We start from the raw sequence: 23988 nt of genomic DNA, 5'->3' as shown, positions 1-23988 counted from the left end.
CTCGTGCTGGCCAAAGTATTGACACCTCTGCTCTATTTCTTCAATCTGGCATTCTCAGCTGTTTTAAATTTTGGTTTCAGCTCCGGCAAGAAATCAAAGACTACATTACCACCTACAGTGGCAGGAGCGAGATATTCGCGTTGTGGGGTAAGGACTTCCTCAGCCACCTGGATTCCCAGCAGCGCGCACATGCTGAAGAAAAAGAGCGTGAACGCCTTGAAAGGGTGAGGGCACTTGCACTATTTGTCTTCGTAATCTTATATTATTTACAGGCAGCGTTGAACAAGCTATGCCAGTAGTATGATTGCACAGAACTCACTCCGTGCATTTTACACTGTAATTGTTTTTTTGATCTGCAGTGCCTCCTACTAAATTGCTCGTGTGTTCAACTACAAGCTGTTTACACAAGGTTACTTCAAACCACACATTTGTTCACCTGTGTGCTTGTGCTTCCAGTTTGCAACATAGAAGAATAGGTCACTCCGCACATCTTGTTTCAAATAGGTTGAGATCTGATACCTTACAAGGAATGATCACTTCATAGTTTGCAACATACAGTCATGAGGGTTACTGCTGCATCGAATCGCATGACGTAATCTATATCGTTAACATTGTCATGGTACTATTCTTCAAGAGGAGCGTCGATGAAAGAGACGCTGATGAGCTGGCGCGCGCTCTCTACCATATGGTTTAACGCTTGATCACCTTGTAAATACAGTTAAACCTGCTTATAACGAACCTCCATATAACAAATTCCTGGATATAACGAACTTTTTCGATTCCCCGCCGTTACTCCATGGAAGCACATGTATTTGAGACCTCTACGTAACGAAGTGGCAGCGGGAGAACCCCTTGATATAACGAATTTTCCCCTCCGACAACCTAGAGATTTCGCCCCAAATTTTGTCATTTTTGCGCGAGCAGCAACTGGAAGCACCTTCTCCGTGGCGGAGAAGGTGCTTCCGCGGCGGAGAAGGTGAGGAGAATGTGAAGCGAGCGCACGTGTGCGAGGGGGGCCTGCATCCCTCGACCCAGCGATCTTGCCGCCGCGGGCGTGACCTTTCCCCCTCCCTTCATTCAAACCTGATCCTGCCGCTTGCTGCAGCCGGCCTAGCCTGCCAAGCCGGCACTCTCTCTTTTTCCAGTTGATGTTGCCGACGCGCTGGTACACGCTGTGACACATCACACTCGATGAGCGCGGACACGCGCTGTCAAGTATAACGAATTCCTGGATACAGTTCAACCTGGATATAACGAAATTGACAAATTCCCGAAAATTTTCATTATAAAGAGGATTTCGTTATATGCAGGTTCGGCACGAAAATTCAAAAAAGAAACGCTTACCGTATTTACTCGATTCTAACGTGCCCTCGATTGTAATGCGCACCCGTTTCCCCGTTTTTGTCGAAGCACTCATCCTTGGAATGTCACGCGAGGCATCGGAAACGAAGAGCGAGCGTCACGATGGCGTCGTAGCGTCGTATAGTGTTACAGTAGAACTCTGCTGTTACGTTGCTGGGTGGTGCGTTTTCCCGCCTGTTACGTCGTTTTCTGCCGGTCCCGGCACAGCTCCCATAGAACCCAATGCATTGGTAACCCCGCTGTTGTCGCAACTGTGGGACCGTTCCCGCATCATACGTTGCGAAGCCACTCCGCGCCAGCCCGAGCGGCCACGATGGCGTCTTAGCGTCGTATAGTGTTACAGTAGAACCCCGCTGTTACGTTGCCGGGTGCTGCATTTTCCCGGCTGTTACGTCATTTTCGGCCGGTCCCGGCACAGCTCCCATAGAACCCAATGCATTGGTAACCCCGCTGTTGCGTCGCAACTGTGGGACCGTTCCCGCATCATACGTTGCGAACCGCCACCCCGCGCCGGCCCAAGCGGCCATTTTGACTTTTCATGTCGCTTGGCTTGGTGGCTTGACGATGGCATTGGCCGCCCAAAGTGCCGGGGGCGACAACTATGACGTATTTTGGGTTTCCGCCAGCAAAAGTATGGCCCTTGTGATCCGTATTTGCTATCTAAAGATGTGTCTATGGCGCGTTGTGGCGCTAAAATTGGTTTTGGCTCATAGATGTTCCGTATCAAGTCCAAGGGCGATAATGCAGTCGCCGCGCGCCGTATGCTGTATTTGCGAGTGAAAACGTGCGAGGGGAGCCAATGACGGCGCCTAAATCTTGCGCGCGCAAAAAAGAAAAGCAGGGAGGAAGCGCGCCTACTTCCGTTGCGCTCGAGGAACCAGCGAGGGGGGAGGGATAGCGGGTGACGTTGTACTGTACTCTGGCATCAACTGCGTACTGCGAGGCGGTGCGCGGTCGCGCGGGCCGTATCTTGAAAGCGATCTGCGTTGGGGTAGAATCTAGGCAGTGTAGGTGCGTCGGCATCTCATAGCTTTGTGCGTGCTGTGTGTTCTTAGCGCTCCGTTTGCGTTGAAGCGATAGACAACAGCACGGTCGTCACTTCGCTCCCTTCTGCAGCGGCGCTTCCACACACCGCCAGCGTTTGACAGTGTGTGTCCGCGCTCATCGAGTGTGATGTGTCACAGTGTCTGCCAGCGCGTCGGCAACATCAACTGGAAAAGGAGAGTGCCGGCTTGTCGGGCTTGGCCAGCTGCAGCAAACGGCAGGATCAGGTTTGAATGGAGGGAGGGAGTAAAGGTCACACGCCCGCGGCGGCAAGATCGCCGGGTCGAGGGATGCAGGCCCGCCTCGCACAGGCTCGCACACACGCACACGTGCGCTCGCTTCGCATTCCGTCGCGGCAGAGAAGGTGCTTCTGGTTGCTGCTCACGCAAAAATGACAAAATTGAGGGCGATATCTCTAGGGTTGCCGGCGGGGAAAATTCTTTATTCCGAGGATGTCTCCCGCTGCCACTTCGTTACGTAGAGGTCTCAAATACATGTGCTTCTATGAAGTAACGGCGGGGAATAGAAAAACTTTGTTATATCCAGGAACTCGTTATATGGAGATTTGTTATAAGCAGGTGTAACTGTAACTGCCAGCGTGCCGCCAAGAAAGAACTTTCCTCACGTGTGCAGACGGCCGAGTCGTACTTGACGTACATTGAGGATGTGCTGGCCCTTTGCCAGAAGGTTTACGCAAAGATGACAGAAGCCGATAAGGTCGCGCACGCACTCAAAGGGATCGCAGACTATGCGTTTAACCTGATCATGTTTAAAAACTCTTTGACAGTCAACGAGATTATTACTCAGTGCCGATGCTTCAAAGATGCTAAAAGCCGACGTATCGCCCACCAATTCGCCCGACTTCCGAACACAGCAGCGACATCAACGTACGAGGATGTTTGTATGCCGACTTAGCCTTCAACGTCAGAGACTATCACCTCAATCGTTTGACGCAAAATCAAAGCCGCATCGCCCGCACATTTAATGCGAGGAGAGCCCAGTGATGCCCAATCTACAATATCACTTATAAATCCGTCGTTCGTCAAGAACTGGCTAACGTGGGTCTTCAAACCATCTGCTCTGTGAACCGCTCTGACACCTTCGGCGACCTTCAGCCCTCTCCAATGCTATTATCCACTCCGAATTATCGCGATCCGGATGCGTGGAGGACTCCTGGCAAGCCAATTTGCTTCCGATGTGGATGTGTTGGACACATTTACGATATTGCCGAAATCCTTGGCCCTCGTTTTCTCGACCAAGCTTCGCCAGCTTCTGCTATCCACCCCGAAATCAGCACCAGGTACCAAACCAACCTGACCAAGACACATCTGCTGAGACCACTACAAACACCCCCCCAGTACAGCCGCTTGTCCCTCACCACGACGCCAACCTTCTCGTTCGCTTCTACCTCGCTGTTCCCCATCCCTGTCTTACTCCCGCTGTTTTGCTTTGTGCAACTGATGGCTGCAGCTCCTGGAGGTGACACTGCTATTATGACCTGCCATCCAGTTCCACTGTTGACGCTCCCTACCAATCGGAACCTGATTGACGTTGAAGTGGATGGCATACCTTTTACAGCTTCGATTGACGCCGGCGCCCATATTTCCGTTATGAGCTCTCGCCTCTTCCAGCAGTTGAAGAAAGTTATGACCCCTTCCCCATCACATGTTGTACGTGTGGCTGACGGTGGTACGTCTCCCGTAGCTGGCCTCTGTACCGCACGTGTCAGTGTTGCTGGTCGTCAAACTTCTCTTTTGTTCACCGTCCTCACCTGCTGCTCCAATGACGTCATCTCGGTCTTGACTTTTTGTCCGCCCACTCCGCCCTCATCGATTATTCCGCTGGTACTGTAAGCTTGACCTACCAAGTGTAACTGATCAACCCGGACCAATCAAGAGTCGCCTCTGTTCTGCTGAGCACGTCTGTTTGTCGCTGCAAGCCGTGACTTGTGTTGCTCTAACGCCCTATCCACCAGTACCCTTCTAGCAAGATGTCGCTTGTCTTCCTGTGATCAATTTCGGACTGTGCTCACAAGTGCTCCCACAGGGCGTTTCACTCGCTATGCTGACACCCTCCTACGAGTACGTTATCTCGCCCTTGTCTCCACCTAATGCTGGTTGCTCGCACGCCACTGATATCCCATCTTCTTCACCAGATCTGTCTCTTACTGACCTGAACAAAATCATCGCTCCAGACCTTATGCCCCATCACGCTGACGATCTCCTTCGCCTCCCCTTCTCTTATCGGGACATCTTTGACCTTTGTGATCGTGCTTTGGGTCAAACCTGCGCTGTCAAGCACCACAAAAACACTGGCAATGCCCATCCAATCCACCGACGACCATACCAGGTATCTGCAGCTGAGCGCCGCGTCATTCAAAAGGAGGCCGACAAGATGCTCACCAAAGAGATAATCGAGCCGTCCTACGGCTCTTTGGCTTCTCCTGTGGTTCTTGTTAAAAAGAAAGCTGGAGATTTTGCCTGGACTATCGACATCTGAACGAGATAATCAAAAAAGACGTGTACCCGCTCCAACGCATAGACGACACCCTGGATTGCCTTCACGGCGCCAAGTGTTTTTCTTCAATCGACCTTCGGTCATGGTACTGTCAGATAGCCGTCGATGACGTGGACCGTCAGAAAACCACTTTTGTTACCCCTGACGGCCTTTATCAGTTTAAAGTCATGCCCTTCGGATTATGTAACGCCCCGGCTACCTTCGAATGCATGATGGACACCGGGATCATGTCACGGTACTGTTCTTCAAGAGGAGCGCGGATGAATAAGACGCTGATCAGCTGGCACGTGCTCTCGACCAGATGGTTGAACACTTGATCGCCTTGTAAATATTTATACGGAACAGCCGCCACAGTGTGGCTGCGCTGAAGAAGACGTGTTCCCACTTGATATAGTGTCGCCACCTTGGCCATCGTTAGCCTACGTGTAAATATATTGTAAATAGGCTTGTACATCAGCTGCATGTAACATTATTTAGTGGAGGTGGACGTTCCCTGTACCCGCCATGGAGCTTCGCAGCGGTCGCAATGGCGACAATGCAACTTCAGCTCCTGCTGGCGGCGCTTCATCTACGCAAGCATCTACACCAGCAGCCTCGACCTACGTCACCATAACTGTAAATACGTAAATGCTGTAAATATGTTTTCCTGTTGTGTTTGCCTCCATGTAACAATATGTAACACACTTGGTTGCAAATGTAAGCAATGAGAAAGTTAACTGTAGCCTTTGTAGCATTACCTGTGGTGCATTGGGCACGAGGGCCCTCACTGGAAATGCTAATGTGGCTGTCGTTCTTACGTTGGAAGTTGGATCATGCGACGCTGCTTTGTCTTGGAAGCACTTGCACAACTTGCGGTGAGCTGTCTTCTCATGTGAGTTAGGAGACATTTTCTTGTACGTATTTTTGTCTAGGAGTTTTGTATTGTATTCCCGTATGCTGCATTTGATACCGCATAGACTCTTTGAAGAAAAGATTTCCAACAGAGACAATCGTGTTCGTTGGCCAGATGCCGCTCGTGAGCATCAGCGAATTTTCGTGCACTGTGTACTTCCGCATACCGTTACTAGATGACGAGAGCCAGGGTGTGTACAAGTCTTCGGCTGGGCTGGCACCATTTTGACAAAAAGCTTCGGTCTCATGTAAGTGCTGCACTTTATCAAAATTATGGAAAAAAAGAGTGCGGCCCTTACACGAGTCTCATGTCCATCTTATGTCTTTTACCGTTCCATCTAAGTGACGTGTGCTGTCTGGTATCATCTGCTCTGTATTCTTTATGCCGTCTGCTACATGTCGATCCAGTCAATGGCTGCTGGAGGAACTGTCATCCAGACTTGTGGTCGAATGTGCCAGTTTCAGCGGAGCGGTCTTGAATGCTGTGCAGGGCAATCTCTTATTGAGATCCACTCTTGATCTGTCATTGGAATAAGCAATCCATGCTCCCAATCGACCATTGGAACAGAGTTGCTTCATAAAGAGGCGAAACTTTTGATGCGGGAGCATTCCAGATCTGCCGTTGGAATTCAGCATTGAACTAGGCTTTTTGTGCAGTCCGATATTTCGTTTCATTCTGCCTTTAACAAAATAGTCAATGTTACATGCAATCAGAAGTATTGCAAAAATGTCTGCAATACACTGTGTCATTATCTTCATTTGTACTAATACTGATTTTCAGGCAATAGTATCTCCACATGTACTATTGTGCAGGCAATAAGCCTGTTCTTGGTGCGTTCAGTGGAACCTCGATTATACGTCCCCCGGTTATGTGACGACCCTCATTTTACTATGAATTGGTGTGGTCCCGGCAAAACCCCTATAGAAATAATGTATTAATAAACCTCTATTATATGACGCAATTTTACGCTGACCCGCCTCGTACGACGCCTCTCTGGTACCGCCCGGAAAAAAAAGGAAAAAAAAAAAAACCACTAAGCAGGTGCAGGCTAGCACATAAGCACACTGCAGGCGGCTGATAACGGGTGTGCAATACCGTATATACCCGAATGTAACGCGATGGGCGAATTTCCAGTCACGCGAAATAAAGAAAATAGAACCGCTAATGTAACGCGAGATGAAGTGAAAAAGAAATGGTACCTTTATTCAAGGAATCACAATTCAGAAACGTTCTTTTCACTCGTCGTGGTTGTCTGAAGAGGAGACGGAGCTTTCCTTGGGCAGTCTTTGCCGAGTCAAGCGAAATTTCGCATGACTCGGCACTAAAAGCGTCCCCGACAAGTATTTCTGGTGCTGTCCTAAGCTCACAATCAGTGCCAAGAGAGGTGTTGGCGTCGGCAGTATACTTCGAGGGTGCCGGGACGAACCGAGTCTTGCGAAAGCGAAACTATCTCCAAAAGTGATTGGCTGAGAATTTTCATCTTCCGTGCCATCGAGCTTGTTTGAGATTCGGGGTCAGTACCAGGCCACTTCGTGTTTCAGAGAGCCTTCCTAACTGCCCTCGCATTTAAAGTGGGCCTGCCGCTAGTCCCGCCATCCGCAAATCGAGTCCTTCACGTCAAGACACCGAGCCGCGGCGGACTTTCACAGCTCCACGGCCATCAAAATTGCTCGTCTCTTGAATGCGGTCATACCGAATGCGCTGCGTCGCCATAACGTCGCGAATAAACAGACTAGAACTACAAAAGGTCATACGGTATTGCAGCATCGTAACCAGTCACAAGCACAGCGAAAACAGCGTCGATTCCAACCAAAAACAAGTTCTGACTTCGGTTGACTTGTCTGTGGATTGGATCGAGATGTAAAGTTACAGGTTGCTAACGTAACGCTAAAGATCGCGGGATTTAGAATATTTGTTTTAAAATGGTAAATTTTGAATGTAACACGGTGGTCGAGTTCAAGCAATGAAAATCATGAAAAGAAAAAACTCGCGTTACAATGGAATAAATACGGAAATATTTAAATTTAATCTACTATTTTTTAGAAGCAGTGCAGGTTCGTGCCGCGCGCTTATTCAGGCGGTCTGTACCCGTTTTTTGGGCAAGACTGAGCGTCACTGCCGATATTCTTCGTTTTTCGATTATACAGCGCTGGGATTATACGACGGTCTTGCGTGGTCCCCTCAAAGTCGTATAATCGGGGTTCCACTGTAGTTGGAACGGTTACTGTGCTTTTACAACTTAAGTTTGCTTGCCGTCTTCACCTGTAGGAGAGCCGTCGCAAAGCTACGCCCTCAAAGTCGAGCAGCATGAAGAGGACCTTCTGTGCGACACCTTCCAGTAGTGCATCCAAGATGTCGCGGCTTGGAATAAGCAGTGCCACCATCGGATCCAGCAGGCGCGGAGGCACACCAGCCAGCAAGAACAACTTGGTGGCGCACGGTGGCACACCAGTCCGTGCTGGTGCTGCTGCCATTTCAGCTGCAAAGAGCATCCGGCGGCGCTCACTGAAGGCCCAGGTATGACTGGAACAAGCACTTTCTTCAAGATTGTTCAGATGAACATGGGGCTTCATTTGTGTACTCCAGACCTAAGTGGCCTGTTTCAGGAAAGGCACTTGTCTCGTCTTCAAGACAAGAAATGATTGAATGAAAAGCGCATTGCAAAGCAGGAATCTGGCTCGATGTCATTTTAATGTCCCTTTGTTTATTCACTTATTATTTCAGATAATTTCAAGGCGTTACATAAAGGAGTGGGGGTAAAAACAAAATGCAGTAAGAACAAAGGCATTCTGTGCAGCTGTGTTCACGTTTAGAGCACAGCTCTTAGGCACCATTCTTGCAGCAAGCGTCGGCTGTCGGCGCCCCTTGTAACCGAGCTAACGAGCACAGTGAGGTATGAAAGAGCGAACACAAAGCGCAGCGGCGGATGAAAGACGGCGATAGCGAAAAGAGCGCGAGGAGGAAAGCGGAGTTGGAGGGTATGGCGAAAGCGTGAGATGGAAAGCGTAGTGCCGCACAACACTGGCTCTGTGGCAATGCTGGCTACAAGATGTTGCCAGAGTAGCGTGTGTCCTCTGTTCACTGATGATGCCAGGGATACCAAATATGGAAACAAAGCGCTGCATGAGTCTGCGGCGGCTGCTGTGAACGGCGCCCACGCACACCCACACGCTGCCTCTCGTGATCTCCCGATTAGAGAGGCAGTTGGGCCACACTTCGCTCCGTTTGGAATGTGCCGCACGAGTCAGATTGTCCGTGCCAGCCAGTATATCGTAAAATAAAAGCATGTATAGAGCTGCGCTGAAATTTCGCATTAGGGGTATCGTATTGAACTTTTTTGTTTTGGGTGATGAATGCGGCTGATTTTGAAAGGCAGTTCTAGTCCACGCTTATCCTAGAGATAAAAAGGAGTCGCTGTAAAGGATTGTATGACACATTTGCACACCAACTGGCAGGTTGTGGTAAGTGCAGGACGCAATGTAAAACGGAGAATAGCAAACTTTATTAGGGATGGGCGAATATGCGGCATTGTCGAATATTCAATTGAATAATTCTATATTTGTTATTCGCTTCGATTCGAATTAAGGTATTCGATATTTTCGAATTATTTGGCGCTCCCGAATAGGCAGCCGGAAGCCACGGACGGCCACTACTCATCTCGGAGGCTATGCTTCACGTCATGGCTGCCATACATCAATCATAAATCTGGAAGGCTATACGTTTTTATATTAAAGAGCCGGAAATGTGCAACCCAGAAGGGCAGAGACGGCGCTAGTGTACAACCGAAATGAAGCGGCGGAGTCCGCATCGCCATAGTCATCAGCGGGAATCGTATGTGAATGACAGCAACGACGGAACGCTTCGTGCCTTTTTGTGCCTTTATTATGTTTACCGCCACGCATAACAACGCGTTGGCCACAGGATTTCATAGTCGCCATCCATGATCGCGTCAATAGCTGCCGCGGTTTCTTCCGGCGCGGTTGCGGCATAAAGTAGTTTCGTTTTGATTCAATACGGCCGCGTGCCTAGAAAGCTGCGTAGTGGCCATCCGTGATCGCATAGATAGCGACCGCGATTTCGTCTGCAGTTGTTGCAGCGAACGGTAGTTTCGTTCTGACTCTGTGCGTGCGTCGGCCGCATGTCTTAAGCACCGCAATGTTGCCGGTCCTAATCGCGTCGATAGCGGCCGCGGTTGCGACAAACAGTTGTTTTGGTGTCACTCGTTGCAAAAGTGTTGAGGATGAAAAGCACCAGCTACATCGCGATGGATGTGCGATCTGTTGGTGGTCAGCTTACTGGTGAAAAAATAATCGGTATGTGCGCGCGGTAGTGCAATCGCTCGATCGTCGCTGATAGAGCCAATCAGTCACGAGATGACGAGAATTGCAGCTTCTGCACTACTTTTGTGCGAAATAGCAAAAGGATTTGCTCATCCATTACACCAAAAAAATTGTACTGACTTAGTAAGCATTTGCTTATTGTTTTCTGGATACCCTGATAATTCGGCATTCGGACATTTTTTTTTTTTCGGTCCTGTGAAATTCGAATTAACTAGGTATGTGATATTACACTATTCGAACTATTCGATTTGAAATCATTCGACCAAATCACTATTCGCTTCGAATTCACTTCGAACCTCAAATTAACTATTCGCCCATCCATAAACTTTATTGTTTCTTTCTTTTTTCTAGAAGTTCACATTGTGGAATAAAGTTTGCTATTCCTTCGTGCAGACGTTCGGCTTATTCAGATGAACATAACGGTGTTTACTTAGCATATGTGCCGCATCGAAAGGGCACGCGTAACAAGAGTGCGCGAGCACACAATGTTGCGAAATCAGCGGCACGCACTGCCGAGTGACACAGCGCTGAGCCTATTTCTTTCTGCGAATTGTACCAACATCTCTCCTCTGGTGTTTCTAGAATCGATGCCGTAGTTGCCAGTTGCTTGTTCACCAGCCTGCGTTTTCTCTACTTTTGCATTGAAGTCGCCCATGACTAAACTATACTGAGTTGGCACCTTTGTCATTGCTAACTCAACATCTTCATAAAACAATGCTATTTCTTCATCATCGTGACTGGAGGTTGGGGCGTAGGCTTGTTCTACCTTAATTCTATACCTCCTATTCAGCTTTATTACGACGACTGCTGCCCTCTCAATATTGCTGTAGAATTCATCAATGTTGCCCCGCTATGTCCTTATGAATTAGAAATCCTACCTATAACCTCTTTTATCTGGAACACTTCTGTAGCAGAGGACATGGCCGTTAGTCAGCACTGTATAAGCCTCACCAGTTCTAACCTCAAGGCCAATAGTATTCCAGGCAATGCCTGATAATTCCTCAAATAGCCCTGCTAAGCTAGCCTCACTCAAGAGGGCTCACGTCTTGAACTTTCCAGCTTCAGTTTTTCATGCTGTCGCTACAGATATACAAAAATAATGTCAATGAATGCAACGAATCTTCATTTAAACTAGTGAAGCCTAGTGGATCTAGCAGTTGCCGGTTTCGAGGAGGCGCTGGCAACATTTTAAAATGAAAATATTGCCATATTGCCATTGGGCAGCCAAATTAGCACTCGGTCTCACAGTCCGAGTCTGAATTATTGCGTGGCGTGCTGTAAGGTGCCCAAAATATTGGTCATCCTTACGCTAAGTCTATGGGGTTAGTGGCGGTGCCATGGAGCTGTTCGAATAATCAGGCATGTTTGAATTATTGGTCTCAAAATAGTCAGTTGGCGACTAAATTGATCGATCCATAGAGAAGGCACAATCAGTTAGCCATGGCAGTAGAACACTTTGTTTGCTACAACAAAAACTTCCTTGTAGGCTGACTAGTTCTACAGTTGTCATTCAGCTGTGCGGAGGAGGTGCTCGTTGAGGAGCATTGTCCGAGAACTCCTCTCTAAACACACTGCAATGGCTTGGGGAACTGGGAAGCAATTCAAGTATACGTAGTAAAATGACTGCCTGCTTTTGCACCATCACTGCAGAACTTTGTCAGAGGCCTTTAATCTGTACTTTCTCAGTAGTACTGGCATCATTGGCCTTTGCAGTGTTTCTTGCAACCATTCACACTGTATTGACTGTAATGGCTAATAGGAATTTCACGTGTGCAGCTCATGTACTTGCAGCAGTTTCTTTGTGTGGGTAGCAATGTTTTCTGTTCTTGATCATTGCTGCAGAAGAAAAGTGCCAATGGCCGGCAGCTGTTCAAGGGCAAAGGAGCCGAAGAGGCATCCACCAGCACTGCCGGACCCGTGGGTGGGCTCACCTCCATGGACAGCTTCGCAGTGAGTGTTGGAATGTCTGCTTACATTGGCTCGACACATCGTGCACTATTCGGCCCATTTTCTTTTTTGTTTCAAAGAAAATGAGATACACTTAAAAATAAGTGTGTGTATATATATATATATATATATATATATATACTTTATGCACACACACACACACCCGTGGTCCCAGCTATCACGCAGCACGATTTAAAAAAAGAGGAACGGCGTTACGCAAAGAAAACCTAGTGCGTATTCTTTCCAGTGCAGTGGAGTTGCCGCCAGTAATTTTTTTGTTGCTGAGATTTAATTAGCTAATTGTAAATAATTATCTAGCTCGAGCAGTACTGCCCTAATTGTCAAAGCGTCAATGAGAAAATTGTAGAGCGACATGAAAAACTACCGATACAGCTTTCTGTTGCTCCGTACGTCCTACATAAGTGTTTTTCCGAGCATGAAAGAAGCCCACGAATACACGCAAAGTGGCTCGGGCGGCCAGCTGCACGGCAATTCTGCGTGTATTCGTGTGCGCTGCAGACGGGCCCGTCTCGGCAGATGCGGTAGCGGACTGCCACTGCGAGCGCTCCCCAATGTTGGCTTGATGGGGGATCGTACACACAGCGCCCGAACGCCGCATTTCGCAGAACAGCACCGAGACAGCCGGGGTCGCTTCTGTCATTAAAAGGTTCGTCCGAGTCGACAGGACCGTTTGAAATAATAATGCGACTCGGACAGAGGGAACGTACAAAAAAACAGCGCATATTTCGTAAAGTGCAAAAGCGTGCACGATGGTCGGGGCAATTAACCACCGATGAACTTCCCACTTCGAGAGCCATCGATCTAACCCGTCAATCTAACGCATTATCTCAGGACCGATCACTGATGAGCCACCCATACGAACAGAATGAATTCTGGGGTTTTACATGCCAAAACCACGATTTGATTATGACGCATGCCGTAGTGGGGTCTCCGGATTAATTTTGACCATAAGGGGATCTTATAACGTGCCCCCAATGCACAGAACACGGGCGTTTTGCAACGCTGGTCCACTATTAAACTGAGAACCTCATTGATTTTCAGTATAACAGAATGTCACTAATTCATTAGTTTCTGAGGAATAAAAAGCCCTTTAAAGAAAAATGTCCATCCGGGTCAACAGGACCGATCGAAATGATAACACAATGCGGACAGAAGGCACAGTAACAAAAGCAGTGCGTATTTTGTAAAGTGCGAAGATCGTGCCGATTACCCACCAGTAGGCACTCGGATCGTATTGGATTCGCTACAACAAAGTTCACGTCGCTTCAATATCCATCAACCGCTGATTAGCCACCTGTGTGAACACATTACAGACCCATTAGCTTGCTTTCAGTATTGTATAAAATATTCACCAAGATAATTTCCAATAGAATCAGGGCAACACTTGACTTCAACCAACCAAAAGAACAGGCTGGCTTCAGGAAGGGATATTCTACGATGGATCATATCCATATCATCAATCAGGTAATATATAAATCGGCGGAGTTCAATCAACCTCTCTATATGGCTTTCATAGATTATGAAAAAGCATTTGATTCAGTAGAGATACCAGCAGTCGTAGAGGCATTACTTAACCAGGGAGTACAGGAGGCATACGTGAATTTCTTGGTAAATATCTACAAGGATTTCACAACTACCTTGGTTCTCCACAAGAAAAGTAGGAAGTTACCTATCAAGAAAGGGGTCCGGCAAGGAGACACAATCTCTCCAATGCTATTCCCTGCATGCTTAGAAGTATTCAAGCTCCTAGACTGGGAAGGCTTAGGAGTGAGGATCAACGGCGAATATCTCAGCAACCTTCGGTTTGCAGATGACATTGTCCTATTCAGCAACAATGGGGACGAATTACAACAGATGATCGAGGACCTTAACCGAGAAAGTGTAAGAGTGGGGTTGAAGATTAATATGCAGAAGACAAAGATAATGTTCAATAGCCTGGCAAGGGAACAAGAATTCAGGCGAGTCTGTAAAGGAGTACGTTTATGTAGGTCAATTACTCACAGGGGACCCTGATGAGAAAGAAATTTACAGAATAATAAAATTGGTTAGAGTGCATACGGCAGGCATTACCAAATCCTGACTTGGAGCCTACCACTGTCGTTGAAAGGTGTGCAATCATTGCACTCTACCGGTGCTAACATATGGGGCAGAAACTTGGAGGTTAACAAAGAATCTCGAGAACAAGTTAAGGACCGCACAAAGAGCGATGGAACGAAAAATGTTAGGCCTAACGTTAACAGACGGGAAGAGAGCGGTGTGGATCAGAGAACAAATGGCGATAGCCGATGTTCTAGTTGACATTAAGCGGAAAAAATGGAGCTGGGCAGGCCATGTAATGCATAGGATGGATAACCGGTGGACCATTAGAGTTACAGAATGGATACCAAGAGAAGGGAAGCACAGTCGAGGACGGCAGAAAACTAGGTGGGATGATGAAGTTAAGAAATTTGCAAGCGTAAGTTGGAATCAGCTAACGCAAGACAGGGGTAATGGGAGATCACAGGGAGAGGCCTTCGTCCTGCAGTGGACATAAATATAGGCTGTTGATGATGAACACATTAACGGCAAACATTCAGCGACCTTTTGCAGCCCATTACCACAATGGCCACACTGCCTTGGCCATTAGGCCTATTCGGTGCTGCTTCATCGGGCAGTGATGACGAGTGATGACGAGTTAGTTTAGTGTCGAATCGACAAAGATCTATTTGCAGATGCCGCATGACCATCGGAAAGCCGACAAACCGCCTCGCAAACAAAAGCAAGTGCATGGCATGGCAACAAAGTTGTTCTCAACCGTCATCTTTGCAACACACCGTACAACGGCCTCTCGTTTTTGATGCTGTTTGTAGACGCACATTGTCTGCTTGTAGCTTCATACAAGTCGTCACAAGACTAGCTTTGAAGTTACTTCGCGGGCACGAATGTGTCATGGCAGGTTGCATGCATTTGTGTGGGAGGCGGATAAATGTGGGCAAGTGCTGCTCAAGCTTACCGTGATTCTCACGATTTCATAATTTTGACAGATGGCAAATCTGGCCAAACCTGCCGATATGCAAAGTGCAGACGACCACAAGTTTGATGACGGATGAATGATTTTTAGTTGCAACATATGGCTCGAATTCATTGTGAGAAACTCGAAGTTTATCAGGACCGAGTCGGTGACGGCGGCAGTGAATGGGCGGGCCCGTGGTAACAATACAATTGGTCGGTTTGTTTAGGGGTTTTATCCATTGGAGACTGTGTAGTAATCTGCGATAACTCGTTAAGTAGAGCTGCAGACGGTGAGGTAGGCAGTTTGACGAGAGTAGGGTTGAGCACAGTAGCATGTAACAAAAGATCGTTGACTGATAGACCCGTCATGTTATCCATCAGGTGATTTTTGCTCATGTCCACGAGCAGATGAATATGTTTCAAGAAATGAGCCCCTAAGATGGCATAGCGGATGTCTGCTATCCAAAATAGCCATTGCAACCCTAAGACCAAGGTCGAGGGTAAGAGACTTCTGTCCATAAGTTGCGATGACGGAAGAGTTGATAGCTTGTAGGGGGTTGACTTTGCGCGGAGACACCGGTCAGCTTTGGACGCAGGAATTATGCTGACCTCCGCACCGGTTTCTACCAACAAACGCAGTCCTGTGGTTCAGTCAGTTATATAGAACAGGTGGCTTGATGTATGGCCATGATTGCCCGCCACTGTTATTAATGACCGGCCCGAGGGTTTCCCGTGTGTCACGAACAGGGTGACGCACATCGACGAGCCGCGGTGCGAAAACATCGGTGGTTGTAGCACAGGCTCTGCGATGAAAAACTGTGCTCGGGTTGTTGAAATGGCCGTTATATACAAGCGGCGCGAGAGTTGGACAGGATTGGTCACTGAAGTTGCGAGTGTTGCGCAATTGCATGACACAAGTGGACGACTTGAAATGCGAGCTTTTTTACCGTTTCCCAAAGGAAGTGGAGTGCTACGGACAGCATTTATGACTGCCGGAGCGATGTCCATCATATCGTCGGTGACTTCGGCGAGTTCCAACATGGACTTATGCTTAGCTGTGATGAGAGCCATGCGTACGTTGGCTGGAAGACACTGTAGAAACAACTCATGTACAGTGAAAGCTCGTTAATTCGCACCTCATTAATTCGAACTTTCGGGTTAATTTGAACTGATGGTCATGGTCCGGCCACAATATATAGACGTCTATGGGTTAACCAACTCGTTAGTTCACGCGCGCATTGGCTTCTCTATCGATAATTTGAACTGTGCGCCGCTGCGTGGTGGTATTTTATGCTGCCGCCGCAAGCTTTTAAGGCTCAACGATAGATGGCGCGAGCGCAGCGCCCGGATACGTGGCGTCACTGGCGTCATTGCGCTCACTCTTCGCATCGTGTGGTGGTTCGTGCCGGACGTGTCTGTTAGTCTCCGTGTTCTTTGTGTGCCGCACATTCAGTCGCTAGGCCTCGTGTACGTCAGAGCTACGAAGTCATTCGTAGCTCTGACGTACCAATGGACCAGGGGTCATTAAGAACTTAAAGTGCTTTTACAGGCGCTACATGTTGCAGCGTTTGGTGTTGTGCGCCGCCGGTACGAAAGGCTACGATGTGACGCTGCTCACGGCCTTGCATATGTTGGTGCGGGCCTGGGATCAGGTCATGGCAACAACTTTTGCCAATTGCTTCCGCCACAGTGGCTTTTGTGTGACCAATGAGGGCACAGCTTGCGAGCCCGACGAGCGCGAGGCCATGGTCATTCCTGCCGCGGATTGCGGGATGCGCTGGAGGACGTGACCTTCGACTACTACGTCGATGCAGATCGCTGTGCAGCGGTCTGCGGCACAATCACCGACAATGATATCATCGCGCAGGTGACTGGTGGAGAAGTGCCCGTCGTCGATGTAGGTGCGGATGACTAAGAGGCACCCACGCGGCCCTCAGCTTTGGAGCTAATGGAGGCTATGCGTATCGCGCGTCTATTCTTCAGCTTCGAGGAAGGCGCAGAGGATGCTTTCTGCCACGTTCGCGTGTTGGAAAACAAGGCTATGGCGATCGCATTCAAAGAAGAAAAACAGACAGTGATCACGGATTATTTTCACAAATAAATATTTTGAGTGATTTTCCAACAACCCGGTCTCAATTCCTGCTGTTTTTTCAATAAATTTCGTTAGTTCGAATTCGGTTTAATTCGAACTCATTGGGTGTCCCCGCGAAATTCGAATTAACGAGCTTTTACTGTAATACGGCCGTGTCTGAGGAGTCTAGTTGGTCAACGACGAGGTGTTGCAGGTGACGTAGAAACTGGGTTGGACGTCTGTCACCGAGCTCTTCGTTGTTCAGGAGCTGCCGAATACACCGATGCACAAGTGGGATGAGACGGCGAAGAAGTCTCTTTTATTGTCGTATATGGAGTTTCGTCACGAGGATGTCGCGTATCTCGGCTATGGCCTGTAGTGGCAACAACGCTTCAAGCAGGAGTTGATACTTGCGAACTTCTGACGTGATGTGATGACTGCGCAACTTGTTCGAAGTTGTACGAACCATAACGTCGGCAAGCCATACTTACAATGAAAAGGTGCGAACGGCGCCTGCTGCTTACCGTCGGCACCGGCTACGTGCAAAGAGGTGATCGAGTCACGTAATGCGCGGTCCTTTCGTATGTCGCACAGATTAAACTTGCGATAACCCAGCTGCCGTCAAGTTGGTTTAGCCTTTCTGTATTTTAAAACTGGAAAGAAAAATGTTCTGTGGCATAAATAATAGAGCCACAAAACACAGGTCCACTGTTAAACTGAGAACCTCATTGGTATTCAGTACAATAGAACATCACTAATTCATTAGTTCCAGAGGGAAAAAAAACTCACTTGTTGCTATTCAACAAAAATTTTATTGATAAAAGATAATTTCCCGACCTTGATGTATGAGAACTGAGCTGTAATTAACAAGAGTAGACTGTATGTCTTGATGTATTAAGTTAATGACTGTTTGCAGCATTTTCGTTATGCAATGCTAGGAGACTCCCAAGCATGTGCAGCGCTCTATTTTTTTTTGACGAAAATTTGTAACCTATAAATTTTGTGAAATGTTTTCTGATATTTGATTCGAAATCTACTAATCGGTATTCACACACCCCTACTATATATTGCTGGTATTGTTGGTAAAGAAAAACGAAAATACTGAGCATGCTATTATATCTGCACACTGTTGAAAAACAATTTTTGCAAATGTTTTCTGACACACCCACTTGCATTTGAAGCATTGAATTTTCCACAGGGGATACTGTATGTCTACATTATCTGAAACTGGGCTTCTTAAGCGGTCAAAAATTTTGTTGCAGTTTGCCTTTAACCTTCGCTAACCACTAAACAATGAAAGCTATAACATACAAGTGAAACTGACACTCTGCAAGTACACATTCTTCTTCCACCTTTAGCAACCAGTGGGTATTGTTCAAATTTATCAAAGCTACACCCTAGTGCAAATGCTTGCCTCATGAATTCTTTAAGCGTAGCTCTCAATTTTAGGCAGATATGAAATTAAATTTCGCCTACACTTTAGTAGTGGCTAAATATTTGGTCACAGGCCGAGCACCGATTGCCAGACGCACTCTAGCGAGAGAAAGTGGGGAATCCAAAGCCCCCAATTCTTTCCAGTGCTGTGTATGCAAGATCACCGCTTTTCGTTATAGGTAATTTCAAAGCGATCCCCACCAGGTTTGGTCATTTTAAGCAGACAAGCGCAGCATTATACATCAAAAACTGACGATCGTGTCTACAAAGTACAGTAGAATCTCGTTGATACGATCCCATTACGTACGATTTCCCGGTACCAACGTTCGCTATTAAGAACACAAAAAGTGACCCAATAGAGTTACATTAATTATTGCCGGTTCATACGTTCCCGGAAAACACAATCTTTCGGCACCAACATTCAGTACATCGCCGAATTGCGATTGTTTAATACGCTTTCCGGCTGCTAGATCCCATTTAAAGAAAAAGAAAATTTGTAAAGCTCGCACAATTGAGAACAGTAGCTGCCCGCCACGGCATTTCACCCCAATACTCGCCCACCCATCTCGGGTAAAAACGACAGCACGCGCTCAGTTTCATGTTCTGTACGAGCAAACCGCGGCCCGGGTCGTTGCACGCTGCATTCAGCGTTCGCCACCAACCCTGTTGCGATATAAGCATCTTGTTCCACAGTGCTTGGAGCCGTTGCAAGCACACTGCACGCTTTACGAGGCGATAACTCAAATGTGCCACTAGTATTCCCTGCAGCAGACTTAGATTGCATGCTACGTTTTCCGGCTGCTAAATCTCGTGTAAGCAAGTTGCGAGGCACATGCAATCGAGAACAGTATCAGCCTGCCGCATCAGCTTTCATGCAATATTCGCCTGGCCGTCTCACACGAAAACGCTGGCGCGCACTCAGTTTCTTATTCAGTTCAAGCAAATCTCCTCCCGGGTAGTTGCACGCCGCATTCAGAGCTATCACTGCCAATCCTATTGCGGTAAGCATCTTCACCTATCAGTTTTATAGCGGGTGGTGCATAGTGTCGTTGGAAGCGTACTGCACACTTTTAGTAGGCGGCGACCAAAATGCGCCGCCGCTCCCCACCAGTTAGATTTTGTTTCGGTTTCTTGTCGCCATCTTAAAATGCTACGCAACAGGAAAACAACAAAACGCGTCTCGTGCCTCACGTCTAAACGATTCGTGCAACGCTTTGCATTATGTAGATGTCAACTACAGTTGAGTCTGTCAAATTTTTTGGTTTCTTCGGATCGTAGGTTTTCCTGGTTAGTACGTTTTCTTTTTTTTCCCAGAACGTATGAACGAGGTTCTACTGTATCACATCACTGCACACCACACCAGAAGCTAAAATTTCAAAACAAAATGCCACGTGCCCTCCGTTTTGCAGAATCTGCGCTCCCTGGCAGAGTCAAGGTCACATGCACAAATGCCTCTCCATAAAACACATTGCTAGCTACCTCACTCACCATGACATGTGACTGGTTAATCATCCAATGTGGAAAGCGCAACACATTTTCCGTAAATTCTCCGTGCAGCAAGAGGGGAAGAGAACAAAAAAAAAAATGGAATTGGAGCTCGACACTTGAAAATGCGGTTTTTCAGCTCCTGTATGGGAGAATACAGTGAAATGATGGTGCTTGCAGGTGCTAGTCAAGGCAGCGGGTGTTTACAAGGACGCTTGCCTCCTGGTTGCATGGCAACAGGAGGGTTGCGGTTCTTAATAAGGAACCAATTTGAAAAATTTGCTAAAAAGTTCCTTAGACAACATGAAGTGTAAAGCCAAAATTTGCAATGGTGAGGAATGTTGTAAGGATCTCTCTGGCTGCCACAGCGCTTGCCCTGTCTGTTCGCGCTCAGTGGCTCTGAAACTATGTTCCCTGGGAAAAAGAAAAAGCCATCAGTTTGCTTTCAGTTGGAAACTTTTGATCAATAAGGTCGAGGTTATCCTGAAATAGCTTTGAGGTCCCAATGTGGTATAATGAACTTTGGTCAATAATGCTTCGGACGTTCTCTTCTAGCACTTCCTCGCCCAACGAAACGGGAAGCAGCTCACCAGCAGCATACTCGAAGCACCGAGGCCATCACAACCTGAAGCCGCACCACAAGCCGCAGGACCAGACTTGGACTTGACACTCACAGAGGAGCAAGTGCGTCCCTTGTAAACAGTCCAGGTGTTTCTCATTTTTTTTTTTCATATTTACAAATTCCAGTTGTCTGTTCATCTGCATAACTTTGTAGACACTCATGTAAAAATTCTTGTACATAATTCCCTTGTGTCGTCATGCATTTATAATTTTAATTTTTAAGCTTGACAGTGATTCCCTTTGTACACACTCATGTAAAAAATTTGTTGTACATATTTCACACGTGTCGTCATCCTTTTAGAATTTGTTTTTAAGATTGACGGTGATTCTATCACCAGTAGCTGCACCATGAAATAGAAGTTGCAATCTGGCGTTGCTCTAATAAAAGGATTATTTGAGTTGTTCCTCTGTTTTTGGTCTCCAACAGTTGTGATGTGACATTCTCTGGGCTGCAAGGCATACCTTCTATCTCTATCATTAGCTATACAAGGGCACCTGTAAGCATCAGGAATCTACAATATCGCTCTAATGTTCATACACGATTTCCTGAGACTTTGTTCCTTTCACGACTATAGTAGACTTAAGAGATGTCATAGCATTCAAGCCCCCCCCCCCCCCCCCCTCCACTTGCATCCTCAGTATGAAATGTTTCGCCCATTTTCGCAAGTGCAAGTGGAATACAAGTACAAGCAGTGATGCACCCATTTCTCTCCCGCAAGAGATACCCACCTTGTTGAGTGCATTTCTCCAACATTTTGTCATAGGCAGGCATAAGTATTAGCTATACACTCATTGCCATTTACTGCAGTATATGTACCATGGGATGCACAATTGTAATCGTGAACACAAGAAGGCCTTGCGGCCCGCGAAACCGCTACATGGCCACGCCTGGGAATAAATTTAAACAAAACAAACGAATCTTTGGCATGTGCAACACTCGACTTTATACCTGACGCGACAGCTTCTGTTCCACTGTGATGGTCTTTGGCGTGCGCTTTCCATTTGGCTCGTCGCGCTCGAGCAGCACGTGGCACACAACAGATCTTGTGTGATCCCTCTGCTTTTGTGATCGAGGAGGCAAGCGAACTTCGCCACGCAGGCTCGGCGTGGCCAGCTCATAGCCTCCGAGATTGCGCCGATGCCAGTGCGGTCTCGGAGGCCACACCCAGCCCGCTTGGCGAACCGCAGGGAGAGGAAGTGCATGCACGCCCAAGGCATGACCCACGAGTTTGCACCGGGGAGATATCGGATGCCACGCCCAGCTGTGCCTGCCTGCGTGGTGCGCCGCGCAGAAGTGAATACAGTAATATTTCGCACCGCAGCACGTAGTCGCGCACCTTGACTGGGCTCGCGCCAACGTTACTAGACTACTTCTTTCTGGGGTTTTACTTGCCAAAACCAGTTCTGATTAGGAGGCACGCCGTAGTGGAGGGCTCCAGATTAATTTTGACCACCTGGGGTTCTTTAACGTGCACTAAAACGCAAGCACATGGGCGTTCTTGCATTTCACCTCCATCGAAATGCGACCGCCGCGGCCGGGATTTGATGCCGCGACCTTGTGCTCAGCAGCGCAACGCCTTAGCTGACTGAGCCACCCAGACAGGTCGTTACTAGACTAGCTTCAGTTGTAAAACTCGGCGGCGTTGCGTGGAACCGCCACCCACCCGTGCCTTCATGGCGCTGCTATCTTCATTTCCCCACTAGCCGGCTACGCGAACTGGCCAGACAAAACACGCGGTGCAGCGTTGGTGTATTCTGTGGTTGGTTGTTGACGGCAGATTTCAGGAAGCATGTCATCGGCGAAGCTGTAGCCTTCGCCGCTTTTGTAAAGGATATTAGCAGACGATGCCGATGTGCTGCATTCCTGACTGCAACAAGCGGCTATCGAACAATGTCGAAAGTTCGGCACGCCACTTGTGTGCTCCCAGCAATGCGACACTTCGCTCGGCATTCAACAGAGCGATTCCTCATGCCGACCGGGAACTCTCTGCGAATCCATGGTGTGTGATTTACACTTTCATGAGCAGCACATCTTAAAGTGTCTGTGCATATTATCAATGGACAGACTGTTGAGGTGCCTCGAGACAAGTGGACACTTGCCGAGCGTGCAGTGCTGAAAGTGTTCCGAACCTTCCCTCGTATCTGTCGAACCAACCGGGGAAAAAAAAACGCAAACGAAGAGATGTTTGGTGACCTGTTCTGGGCCATCTTAGAAGAGCTGTCAGAGAATACACTGAGTCGTGTTGGGTGGCCCTTGCGCATTCAGGAGCTGAGTGCACGCATCATTAAATTTTTAACAGCTGAGCTGTTTAAGCTTTTTGCTTCCCCTTGTAGTGTTCGCAAAAACTTGCCAAGCGATGACGTCACTGCGCACAGCTGCGCCTCGTATCACCTTGCGATAGCCAATCAATAGCTAATCGATCAATAAACAATTCCGGAAAATGCTAGGGATGACTTGGTAGTGCTTAGTCCAGCCCAAATACGTGGCCAATACCTTGCGATAGCCAATCAATAAATTCCGGGAAATGCTGGGGATGACTTGGTAGTGATTACCCTAGCCCAAATACGTGGCCAATACCTTGCGATAGCCAATCAATAGGTAATCGATCTATAAATTCCGGAAAAGCATAACCCGTATAAGGCCAGTACCAGCTCAGTGCTGATCAGCTCCGCTGTTTCTTTAGCTTTGCGCCACTTGTGCAAGCTACGCTAATTTCTATTTAGTCATGTGCATGCATACACGTGCAAGTTGGAATACGCTAGCGCAAGACAGGGGTAATTGGAGATGGCAGGGAGAGGCCTTCGTCCTGCAGTGGACATAAATATAGGCTGATGATGATGATGCATACACGCATACCTTGCATAAAAATGCATTCTTAGGCAAGGTTCCTGGAGAAGCGGCGGGGATCCAGTCTTGAAGTAAATGCAGCGAGGAAATGTGCCAGGCTGCTGTAGGTGGAGTTTGTTTCCACGTAGGCCCAAATCATTTGTCTAGATTATGTCCCTTGTGACAGTTTAAGTCTTAGCTATATATAGGGGCACACAGTTGTTTTTTACGTCATTTTCTTTAATAAAGCATTCATTCGCTTACAAGAAAGTTGTGCTGTTATTTTTGTGGATAACAAACTTGCTCTCGCTAGTTGGCGTATACTACCCCAGACCAAAGTGTTAAGCAAGTAGAATCACTGAGAAAACGTGCCAAGCTGCTGTATGGGAAAAGTGAACTGCGTGAAAGGTTTAGGCGGCAGGAAGAAACGCGACAT

At 47.7% G+C, this 23988-nt stretch overlaps 1 protein-coding gene across 2 annotated transcripts in view; it reads left to right on the top strand.

Annotated features, from left to right (window-relative positions):
- Positions 1-21123, top strand: part of LOC119450790 (protein regulator of cytokinesis 1-like) — a 61714-nt gene extending 40591 nt beyond the window's left edge. Inside the window, exons 8-11 of one of the 2 annotated variants that reach the window (XM_037714288.2) lie at positions 81-224; positions 8084-8332; positions 11998-12105; positions 20660-21123. In XM_037714288.2, coding sequence (XP_037570216.1) covers positions 81-224; positions 8084-8332; positions 11998-12105; positions 20660-20803 — 645 coding nt within the window. In that variant the 3' untranslated portion in view covers positions 20804-21123. The remainder of the gene's footprint in view (positions 1-80; positions 225-8083; positions 8333-11997; positions 12106-20659) is intronic. The other variant, XM_049666244.1, reaches the window with a different exon arrangement.
- The last annotated feature ends 2865 nt before the right edge of the window (positions 21124-23988 follow it).

This window comes from Dermacentor silvarum, chromosome 4 (assembly GCF_013339745.2).
Source record: "Dermacentor silvarum isolate Dsil-2018 chromosome 4, BIME_Dsil_1.4, whole genome shotgun sequence".
Lineage (NCBI taxonomy): Eukaryota > Metazoa > Arthropoda > Arachnida > Ixodida > Ixodidae > Dermacentor > Dermacentor silvarum.
The sequence above is the reverse complement of the archived record's forward strand: the minus strand, read 5'-3'. Positions and strand labels throughout refer to the sequence as shown.